This window comes from Equus asinus, chromosome 16 (assembly GCF_041296235.1).
Source record: "Equus asinus isolate D_3611 breed Donkey chromosome 16, EquAss-T2T_v2, whole genome shotgun sequence".
Classification (NCBI taxonomy): Eukaryota; Metazoa; Chordata; class Mammalia; order Perissodactyla; family Equidae; genus Equus; species Equus asinus.
Genome location: NC_091805.1, coordinates 8295058 through 8307356, shown reverse-complemented (window position 1 = coordinate 8307356; position 12299 = coordinate 8295058). Strand labels below are relative to the sequence as shown.

At 33.1% G+C, this 12299-nt stretch overlaps 1 protein-coding gene across 4 annotated transcripts in view; it reads left to right on the top strand.

Moving 5' to 3' along the window:
* The window catches only part of LRRC40 (leucine rich repeat containing 40), a 60664-nt gene that overhangs the window by 16277 nt on the left and 32088 nt on the right, over nucleotides 1-12299 (top strand). For all 4 annotated transcript variants that reach the window (XM_070486580.1, XM_044749562.2, XM_014867257.3 and 1 more), the window contains exons 4-9: nucleotides 94-223; nucleotides 3375-3498; nucleotides 6373-6515; nucleotides 7555-7727; nucleotides 11739-11826; nucleotides 11945-11990. In XM_070486580.1, the coding sequence (XP_070342681.1) occupies nucleotides 94-223; nucleotides 3375-3498; nucleotides 6373-6515; nucleotides 7555-7727; nucleotides 11739-11826; nucleotides 11945-11990 (704 nt within the window). The remainder of the gene's footprint in view (nucleotides 1-93; nucleotides 224-3374; nucleotides 3499-6372; nucleotides 6516-7554; nucleotides 7728-11738; nucleotides 11827-11944; nucleotides 11991-12299) is intronic.

Sequence of the window (12299 nt, the reverse complement as noted above, 5' to 3'; positions counted from 1 at the left end):
TGATGAGCCCATTAGTTGGTTAGCAAAAATGCCTTTATACATTTTTATTATGTTGTCACCAAATTATTCACCATTTATTTTATCAATCAATAGCCATAACAAACTGAAAATACTCCCTGAAGAAATTACAAATCTAAGAAATCTGAAGGGCTTGTATCTTCAGCATAATGAACTAACTTGCCTACCAGAGGGATTTGAACAACTTTTCAGTTTAGAAGATTTGGTAAGTTGTGATTTTCCAATTTTTATATAATTTGGGGCTGGTGAGATTTTTCATCAGGCAGAGTAGTTGGATGTTATGATTGAAATCATAAGAATATGGACAGCTGACTATATGACTAGATTATCAGAAACTGTGCATTTTAATTAGATTGCTAAATTAGTAATTGTAAATTTATTTTTCCTATGTTTTCGTGTGAAATCACGTTAAGTTTGAATTTGGAATAGAATTTGGGAAAGGGGTGATGAGGATGACTTTGTTATTCAGAGGCTTTTATGGCTTGGTAAAGTAGAGGCACGGTGTATTCAGCAGAGACCAATCCCCTTTTCTGTACCCATTCCTGCTTCCTCCTGTATAGGCCCTGTGGCCCTGCTGTCCTGAGTGTCCAGACAACCCCTTTAAGACCTGCCTTTTCTTCCCTGTTTTTCAAAATGGCCACATAACCTGGCAACATTTTCATTCCATCTGTGTCACATCCTAGAGACAACCATAAAGTAATACAAATATTCTTTTAATCATGTTATTAGGAATAATAAAAAGAGTAGGCACTTTGCTTTGTGCTTTACATATGGTAACATATGGTAAGGTAGATAGTTTTATTCCCTAATACAGATAGGAAACTAAAACTTATAAAAAAAATGTAACTTATCTGAAGGCATGCAACTAATAAGTAAGGAATTCAGCATTTCAACATAAGTCAGTTTGACTCCAAAGTGTATCCTTTTTTTCACCCCACTTTGTCACTGAAGGAGTAAGATTCCGCTGTGAAGTGCCCTCGCCGAAAGACTGTAGCCATGTTAGATCAGATATGCTGACATATAATCTCTGCTCCACATGGTGATTTCATGTTACATTCTTGTTCTTTTCTCTAGTACACGTTTTCAAAAACTCATTTATGTCATTTTAGCCTTAAAGTTTATTTTTCATTAAAGGAAAAATTACTTCTTTTACTTATTTGTTTTCTTTGAATATGTGCTCCTTGATATTTCCCTCACCTGTCCTAGTGTTTGAAATCAAGATGTATAATCTCCTCAACCATTCAATATCTCTTTTGTCTTTCAGTCTGATCAGATTGGAAATAAGGTTTGGGAATAACAGGCATAGGGAGATAAAAATGAATGGCAAAGGAGAGAGCCATCAGATTTTCTGATAAAATTTAATAGTAAAAGATAGCAGTTGGTTAAAAAAAAAAAGTCTATTTAGAGTAGAAAGGAAGCCTGATAAATTACAACAGTTCCCCGTTGTTTTCCCATTATCGTTCCCGGATAGTCATTTGCATAATGAAAGGATGTTTCAGTTGAAAATTGTATTCATAAGGACTCAGTATCAAATAAATCATATGTGTGAGCAACAATATGTTAAAACATTAAAAGTATAAGCATCTGTTATAATTTAAGCTATTAATATTTCTTAAAGTTATGTAAAAACTGCTTAGGACGATGCTACTAAATAAATATTTATGGAAGAAATGACAGCATAAATACTGATTAATTTATATGTAACATACTTATGTTTTATATCTAATTTAATTATTAACTGCAGTAATTAATTGTTTAACTTTATTAGTAATTCTGTGGATTTGGAGTCTTTAAAGTGTTTTAAGAATTTGTGAATTAATATCTTTTCTCTATCAGAAACTTTTTATTTTGAAATAATTTTAGATTCACAAAAATGTTGTAGAGATAGTACAGAGACTTCCCATATACCCTTCACCCAACTTTCCTTAATGTTCACATTTTGTATAACTGTGAGACATTTGTAAAAAATGAAGAAATTGACATTGGTACAATGTTACTAACTAAACTACAGATTTTATTAAGCTTTTCCCAGTTTTTCCACTAATGTCCTTTTTTTTTGTTCTAGGATCCAATCCAGAATACTACATTGCATTTAGTGTCAGTAACTTTTGATATTATACAATGTTTATTTATTAGTAATCTGTTGATTAGTGCTTAGAGTATTGGAGTTGTAGATTGTTATGTTGTATGTTGTAGATTATAATATGTTTTATGTTATTTATGATAAGTTAAAAATATGCTGATCTAGCATTTTTACGCTTTTCTATCTTCTTAATTTAGAGTCACGAATGCAGTTGTTTAAGTTAGACTAAATGAAAGTCTTTAGAAAACAGTCCCTTGAAGTCACATTTTTTTTATTCGTTGTGGCCATTGGCCCTACCTACAGTTTGCTGGTAGCTAGTGGACTACTTACACACCTTATTTGAATGTTGTGAGAAGAATTATCTGATTCATAACATTGTGTTTTAAAGAGAGTTTCAAAAAAAAGTTCTCTCCTAACTGTTCAAAGAAAAAAAAACAATAACTTAAGGAACCATCAAGGTACAGAGATTAATTAGGCAAGCTTGAATGAATCAAATGTAGAGTAGAGTAGATTTTTGAACTTAGTCAAAGCACACTTGCTGAGGTCAGCAGAAGAACCACCAGGGAATATTTTTGTCTTCAAAAATTAAAATGGCCATTTTTTCAGTTTTATTTTTCTTCCTTTCACAAATTTTTCTCTCTTGCAAATATGTTTGTCATTTCATATTATAGTTTACCCCATACAGTTTGCCTAATGTATCTTAGGTACGCAATAAATATTGGATGAACAAATGGATTTTTTATTGAAAACATGATGCATGGTATATAACATGACTTAGCATTAACAGCAACTTCTATGCAAAAGATTTCTGTTTGTTTGTGGGGTTTTTTTGATGAGGAAGATTGGCCCTGAGCTAACATCTCTGACAGTCTTCCTCTATTTTGTGTGTGGGTTGCCTTCACGGCATGGCTTGATGAGTGGTGTAGGTCTGTGCCCAGGATCCAAACCTGTGAGTGCCGGGCTGCCAAAGCGGAGTGTGCCAAACTTAACTTAACCCTATGCTACCCAGGCTCCTGTATGCAAAATATTTCTGAAGTCAGAATTTATTCTGATCCCTCTCTGCTACATTATTGGGCACATAGTGGGCCCATAGAATATTGAGGTAATGAATGATGATTTGTGAAATTGTCAGTGAATGAGGGTTACAAAATGTATCATCTCTGAAATAGTCTTTTTTCTGTTGCAATTGCCTCAAAATTCTGAAATCCCCGTTAGGGATCATTTATTTTTTTATTTATTTGTTCATTTATTCATTGTCTTTCTCTTTTTAAAGGATCTTTCGAACAATCGTCTTACAATTGTTCCTGCTAGTTTTTCTTCTCTATCCAGTCTGGTGCGACTCAATCTTTCCAGTAATCAACTGAAGAGTTTACCAGCAGAAATAAGTGGAATGAAAAGTAATTCTCCGTTTTAAAAAAATATATAAATGTGAAGTTGTTGCAACTTACATTTAGAAACATAAATTTTAATGTACTTACAGTCGTAAGCCACATAACAACGTTTTGGTCAACGACGGACTGCATATACAATGGTGGTCCCATAAGATTAGTACCGTATGGGTGTGAAGTAGGCTATACCGCCTAAGTTTGTGTAAGTACGCTCTGTGATGTTCACACGACAACGGAATTGCCTAACAACACATTTTCAGAACGTATCCCCATGTTAAGCGACACACGACTGTAGTCAGTTACAGAGAAGTAAAATAATAGATTTTATGGTGTTGAATGCAAACCATAGCAACTAATCATATTTTCTCCACGCCATTATTGTCTAGCAACTTCCTAAACGATGACCAGCAAAAAAATACTTGGGCATATCAAAAAGAGGAAAAGAAAATATGATTATGAATTCTGGTACAATTATATACCTGAGAAATTGATTAAGGTTTTGAGCTATGCTAACTCTTCATTCATTCATTCAACATTCACTAAGAGGTTATTCCCTTCTCACAGGTGATTCCACCTGTGATATGTGGTTATATTATAGCGGTAGCCTCCTTGTGGTCTGTAAGTAATAGTGTCAAGAGATAGTCTAGTTTTGCCCAAATTGTCAGTCATTTTTTTTAAATGTTAAAATTTAGTGGTTCTGTTAAAATTTGAACCATTGAACCATCAAACTTAAAGTATTGTAGAACTACTGTTAAGAGATAAATTTAGGGTACATTTCAGAACCTTTTAGGTAAGTATACTTAGTCATCTTAGAATTCTTTATTTAGAGTCCAAAATCATTAAGAGTGATTTTTTTCATTTAAAGGCGAACTATTGTTATTTCTTGGTTGATGACCACACTGTGTGTCAGGTGTAGACTATTTCCTAGTATATCTAGTTTTTTCTCTAATCATATGTAAGCCTTCTTCATTTTTTTTAAACCTCCCTTTGTGGAGGAAGTCATTAAATCACATAGAAGTGATTTAATACAGTTGATTACAGATCATTTTGAGGTAAATTTGTAAAATTGTGCTGTTTTACTTTAGATTAATAGTTATTTGTCATTTATAGTAGGAGTGCATAAGTTAAATGTGCCGTAAATCAAATTGACATTTTAGGGAAGTTTTACTTGTGGCGCCAGTAGTTGAGACTGCTTCTCTTTGCCAATGTTCAATAAAGGTGTTAGAAAAGCAGAGCTAAACTTAAAATATGGTATCTGGAGTGAGTATATAAGAAGCATAAATTTTTTTTCATAAATTGAGTGTAAATATCTTGAGAGATAGGAACAGATAGGAAAATCAATAGAAAAACACTTTGACTTTACAGCAATTTTTCTAATATACTATATAACTAATGATCCGAATCTTTCTGTCCTTCATTTATGGCGGTGATACTTTTCAGCGATCACCAGCAGGACATTTAGTTGTTATTTCACCATTAATGATTGGATCCCAAGAACAATATTAGCATTTGTATGGTTCTCTGTAACTTGAAATGCCTTTACATATATCCGTTTGCCCTCACAACAGTTGTGTAAGTTAGCGGAGATATGTATTATTTACATTGTAAAGATTCATAAACCTAGGCTTAGAAGTTATCTTGTAAATTGTAGAGCCAGAGCTTGAATACTCTTACTTCATCCCCATTGCTCTTTCCACTACATACTGCTTGTTTTCTCAATTAGTGCTCTCAGATGAAAACCACTGTGAAAACTACAGTCTCTAACTTTAAAACAAACTTTTCTTTATAGAATTTACTGGATTTGGAGTAGATCAGATTATGACATTTTTCTCAATGCTCTAGCGAAATAATACATAAATTATTATTAGTTGAAAGTAGTACTATTAACATTGTTTCAAAAAACAGTTAGCTTCTTTAAACACTAAAAGAAGCAGTCTAAGGCAGTCTTGAATTATGTTAAATTGACAGGCTCAAAGTACAGGGAAAAAAGTTGTAAAATGCATATGGCCTATTAAAACTAGAGGCTTGAGAGTGAACTGTGGAAAATATGTGGTGGCCATCATAAATGGGAGAATTTGTAATATGGATCAGGGAGAAGCCTGCTTATGGAAGTCTTAAGGGAAAGAAGACCTTTACTTTTTTGCATTTTTGTTTTCTGTTCTGCCTTTTAAGAAGGAAAGATCCAGGAGGTAAGAGAGACATGCTGCAAGTAAGAACTCTTCTTGAGCTATAATGTACCTTCTTGTCAAGTGTTAGCTAAGGTGTTAGAGAAAGCATGGACTTTAAAAAATAGAAGAAGAAAGGAAGGAAGAAGACAGGGAGTGAGAGAGAGGCAGTATGGATGGATGGGAGAGTAGGAGGGAATACATAGAAATCCAGGGCTTTTTGCCTATCTTAAATACAGAAGTGTCTAAGCTACTACTAGCCACAGTTACTTGGCATCCATTCATACAACTAGCATGCCTGCATATTTATATGTCTTTAACTACCTAAGCTTTTTTTTTTTGAAGATGTAAAATTTAAAGATACATAATTGCTGAGCGAAATAATATCTCATAGTGTATAGTTTATACATTTTAGAGTACTTTCATAGAGTACCAGAGTACTTTGCTTTTTCCAATCTTTTACAGAGATGACCTGGACTATTATTAAATATTAATTTTAATATTGTTATTTCTCTATAATTAAATGTAAAAATATCTTAGTTTATGTGTATTTAATTCAATGGTATTCTAGGATTCTTGATTATTATAGCAATGTATGATGGCATAGGTTTGTAGGTCCTCATGATTACATACACATTCTTTGAATGCATATACAATTGTAGATCAATATATTTTCTTTATTAAAGTATTTTTGCTTTTCACTAAATATGTATTACAGGATTAAAGCATTTGGATTGTAATTCAAACCTCTTGGAAACTATACCTCCTGAATTGGCTAGCATGGAATCACTAGAATTACTTTATTTGCGGAGGAATAAATTACGTTTTCTACCAGAATTTCCTTCTTGTAAATTATTAAAGGTACTATTTAGTTGATTATTAACTAACTATATATTTTCCAAAAATTAATTTTGAAAATGAAATTTTTAATTTGTTGGGAATAGGCTTTAGTTATAAGTGCTGTTTTTTTCATATATTTATATTTTTCATAATTTTAATATGACTAAATACATTAATGTTATTGTTAGTAGTAGATTTTTTTTAAAAAAAGAAATAATCAACTTAAAAAACAGGAATTTCTCCATGTCCTTTGGTAAGTAGCTTGTAATTGGAGAAGCAGTAGATGATGAGGCTGCACTGTAGGAGATATGGAACACCACGAAGGAATGTATCTGACTCCATAAGTTGCCACAATTATAATAAAAATAACTTTTTTGGTGCCAACCAGGTGGCATAGTGGTTAAGTTCGCATGCTTCGCTTCAGCAGCCAGGGGTTTGCCGGTTCATGTCCTGAGTGCGGACCTATACACCGCTCATCAAGCCATGCTGTGGTGGCAGTCCCAGATAGGAGAACTAGAAGGACCTACAACTAGGATATACAACTATGTCCTGGGGCTTTAGGGAGAAAAAAAAAGAAAGATTGGCAACAGATGTTAGCTCTGGGCTAGTCTTCCTCACCAAAAAAGCATACCTTAAAAAAAAAATTAAATGGATAAAAGTAATTTAAAAAAAAATAGCTTTTTAAACTTACGCTGATTTGTTTTAAAATTTTAATTTTTATCAGTATAGTTCTTGGATCTGTTTTTTTTTAATTCTATAAATGTAATGACTAAATCATTTCTCTGCTTGGGTTTTATAAATGTTGAACTTTCTGTTAGATTAAACCTTTAATTATTTTTAAATTACCAGAAAATTCTTGAAAATTTTCTTTTTTTGCCATTTGTCTTTAGCTGTAAGATAGCTTAAATGTAATTGAAAATTTAAGCACCTTAGTAATTAGAAAGTCATGTTTTTTCCATGTGTTTTTCAATGATTTGAAATTAAGATTTCAATTTTATTTTCATTATCTGGTATAAAATGAAATACAGAAATACATATGATTGATCTTTGGTTTTTGTAGGAATTACATGTAGGTGAAAACCAGATTGAAATGTTAGGGGCAGAACATCTTAAGCATCTGAATTCTATCCTTGTGCTAGACCTGCGGGATAACAAGTTAAAATCTGTTCCAGATGAAATTACACTACTACAGTCTTTGGAAAGGCTTGATCTAAGCAACAATGATATTAGTAGGTAAGTTTAAATATCGAATAAGAAGTCATGTCTGTATTTGATTATAATTCGTAAGTTAAAATATTTGTAAAAAGTGTATAAAGATCTTGCTTCTAAATTGAATTTAATAAATATTTATTGAGCAGGTATCATGTACAGACCTACAAAGAGTAATTAGATTTTTGTCCTTGGCAGCAAGCTTAATCTGCAAATAGAATTAGATATATTTACAAGTGATTCTAACCCATGAGAACGTAAACTCTAGGAAGCCTGGATTTTTATCTGTTTTGTTCACTACTCTATCTCTAACTCCTAAATCAGTGCCTGGGTACATAGAAGGTGCCTGATAAATATTTATTGAATTTGTTAATGAGTATAAAGCCATGGGAAACACATAAAATGCTTTGGGACTTAAAGGAGATACATACAGGTATCACAGTTTATTGAGAGGAATCAGGGCAAACTTTGTGGAAGAAGTAACATTTTTAGATGATCTTTAGGACTAGGATTAGGGTGAGGCAAGTTAATTGCCTAAAGCACAAAATTTAAGAACACGCTCACTTTCAGGGTCATGCCTTACTATAGTCCTATCACGTGATCTTTAAAGTGATCAATTTTCACTACAAGTTTCAAGTACACGTGTACGGTGATCAGAATGATTTGCTTGGCAGGAGGAAACTATACAAACAAAGCTTTGAAAGTTCAGAAAATTGTAGGAATACGTTCTGAGAACAGCAAGGAATCAAGTGGAACTGGTAAATAGGGTGCAAGTAGGGAGATTGTGAGAATTCGGGGCTTGAAAAATAAGTTGAGGCCATGTGAAAGAGGTCCTTGAAATGCCTGTGAAGAGTCAGTTTTCATTAGTTAACAGGTGGGGAGCTATTGAAAGATTAGGAAGAGAACCAGTTTGATCTTAATCTCATTAAAAAATAAATTGGTGATAGTGGGTTGTATACATTACATAGGAGTGGCTTTGTAGGTGATGAATCTAAATAAACTTTGTTAGATTAATCTAATAATATTTATCACTAAGGAGCATTTGCTATATCTAATTTACCATATTGACAGCTTTGTAGATTTCTCTTGTATAGTAATGACCTGAACTGTGGTGACAGTGGAAACGGAAAGAAGAGGAAGGATGTGAGAGGTGTGATGAATCAGAATAAGTAGTATTTAGGAATTGATTGCTCGTGTTGGAGATGGGGAAGAGGAGGGTAGTGAGGAAAGAATGATAAAAAGTTATATAAGTATAATATTTAGAGACAGAATTATTTTACAGATACAAAAAAACAAGACTCAGACTTCCGTAGGATTGTACACTGGTTAGATGTCTGAGGTTTTGTGTTTAGATGTCAGAAACATGGTTTGCTATTCACAGAAAGAGAAAAGTTAGGCAAGCAGATTTTCTTCTATGTGTATATTTTAATAAATATTTTTAAAAATCAGAATTGTTTTCACAGTGTACATATGGCATATGGTATGTCTTGACTGTAGATTTGAATGCTTGGATGATAACCACTCTTTTCACTTACTTCTGTTTATGATACAGTTAGTAAGTGATCTGTTTATCCCTTAAATGCTTATCTTTTAACTGATGAATGAAATAAATTTCTTGCCTCTTATAAATATTGACAGATAAATTTTTTCCCATGGCAGTTTTATTTTGGCTACTGTATGAAAGCAATGGAAAGCAAATATTTAAAACAAAAGCTATGACAAATAATATTAAATGAATAAGTAATTTGTACAAATATTTCTGATATACATGTACCTCGTTCTCCAGCGCTCTGGATATGAAGTGTGTATATCTCACAGGGCCTAGAACCTAAGGCACGTAATAAAGACTAGTTTCTTTCCTCTAACCCCATACTTCCTAGATATTAGATAATTCTATTCATTTTGTACTCCTCCAGAATCTCTTCTAAACAAAATATTGATTCCTCACACTGCTACCAGAGTAGTTTTTATAAAATACAAATAAATTATCAGGCCATTCTGCTAAAAAGTTTTGATGGTTCTCCATTGTTATAGCACTGCTTCCCAAGTATGGCTATGTATCAGAATCATTGGAGAAGATTTAAGGAAAAAAATACAGATTCTGAGGCACCAGTGAATCAGAATCTCTAAAAATGGGACCATAAAATTGTTTTGTTTTTTGTTTTTTTGTTTTAAACAATTTCGAGGAGATTTTGGTGCCTCTGGTTTTCCAACCAGCAGTTGGAACTACTGTCTTGCAAGATGAAGTCCAGACTTTTTAGCATAACATTCAAGACCATCTCACAGAATTCATTCATTCTCTCTTTATCATCTTTCACTCCTGCTGTCTGACTACACTGAACTATAAATGTACTGACTTTTTCTTAATCTTCTTTCTTGGTCATAGAATGGCCTTTTCCTGCCTCACTGCCTGATGCAAGGAATCCCATTTGTCTTTTTAGACCCAAATCCAGGCTTTGCTACTCCTGTCCCCCACCTGTCCCCATGCTAATTTCCATATCTCTACTCTCACAACAACATTACTTGTTTAACATTTGTCTTGTCATATATATATATTAAATCATATTCACTTGTTGATGTATAATTTATATACAATAAAATTCACCCATTTAAGCATACAATTTGATGATTTCTGACAACTGTGTGTGTTTGTGTAACCATTGTTATAGTCATGTAGAACATTTGTCTCTCTAAAGTTTCCTTATACCCATTGCAGACAGTCCCCTTTTCATATCCCCAACCTATAGCAGCCACTGATGTGCCATCACTCTAGTTTTGCCTTTTTTAGAATATCATGTAAATGGAATTACACAGTACATAGTTTTGTGTCTTCATTCATGGAGCATAGAGCTTTTGTGATCCATTCATGTGATTGTGTGTATCAGTAGGTCATTCATTTTTATTGCTGAGTGTCATTCCGTTATACAGATATACCACAATCTATTCGTCTCTTCACTAGCTAGTTATTGGATGTTTGGATTGTTTTCTATTTTGGTCTGTTGTGAACATTCATGTAAAAGTCTCTATGTGGACGTTATTTTCATTTCTCCTGGGTAAGTACATAGGAGTGGGATAGCTTAGGTGTATGGTAAGTGTATGTTTAAAAGACTGCTTTCCAAAGTAGCTGTACTATTTTATAGGCTCACCAATTTTATATTTTGGTTAGCTGTATGTGTGTCTTTTTCCTTTGTGCAGCTGAGAACTCCTTAAGGGCAAGGATCTTGATGTCCCTACACTAATGCCTAGTGTATTGTAGATGCTTAATAAATTCTGAGATTGAATGTTTGTGTGTATGAGTGTGCCAGAGATAAAAGTGACTTTTCTTTTTGAGTGAAAATATGAATTGAGTGATTGAACTTTATTTTTTTTCTTTTTATCATTTTTATTTAGGAAGAATTTTATTTGCTTGCTTGAGGGACAAAATCAAAACATTTAGTATCAGTGAGGATGGCTACCTTGTCAAATTTATATCTACAGGGCTGGCCCAGTGGCATAGTGGTTAAGTTTGAACATTTGGCTTCAGCAGCCCAGGGTTCGCTGGTTCGCATCCTGGGTGCAGAGCTACACACCACTCATCAAGCCATGCTGTGGTGGCATCCCACATAGGAGAACTAGAAGGACTTATGACTAGGGTATACAACTATGTACTGGGGCTTTAGGGAGGGGAAAAAAAAAGAAAGGAAGATTGCCAACAGATGTTAGCACCTGGCCAATCTTCCTCACCAAAAAGAAAAATGATAATAATTGTATTTTGAACATTTACATTGTAGCACTGGATGCAATTTAGCATTTTTTTGAAGCTCACATTCTTTTTTAACAATCACAATATGGTAATTTTGAAATAAATCTGGTTTTTCTTTTACATGTTCGGCATTTATCTTCAAGAGGAATATTTTAGGCCTACATCACTTGGGTTTTCTTTCACACAGTTATATGATATGTAATTTGTCATATGTTGTTAGTTTTCTAGTCAACTATTTGGTTGAATTATACTTTTCTTGATGTTTTTCCTGAAACCAATTTAATCTTTTGTAGTCTGCCCTATTCATTGGGAAAACTTCATTTGAAATTCCTGGCACTAGAAGGAAATCCTTTGAGAACCATTCGAAGAGAAATTATAAATGTAAGCATATTTAGGATTCAGCTCTCGTTTTTAAATTTGCAATTCAGACATACATGTTGATCTCAACAACTGCAAAGTATGTCTTGGTGAATGTCTGTCTTTCTCTCCACCTTTTCAGAAAGGAACCCAAGAAGTCTTAAAATATCTACAAAGCAAGATTAAAGGTACTTTTCTACTTTCTCTTACATTTCAAAGTATAACATGACCGGTGGTGAAGTGTTAATAGTACATAAATTTACATGTATTTTGGTTGTAAATATTTAGAGGAAATGGTTCCTGGCTGGTGTGGCTCCAATTCTGAATCCATACACACCAGAAGTATGCTGAAGTTATGAAAAATCCTTAAATTCACAGTAATAATGTTCCATCCTTAATCGCTTTGATTTGTGTTATAGTGTACCAATTAGAAAATATAACAAAGAATTCAATAAGCATCTAATGCTTTAACTTTGAATAAAACAAAACTTGACTGT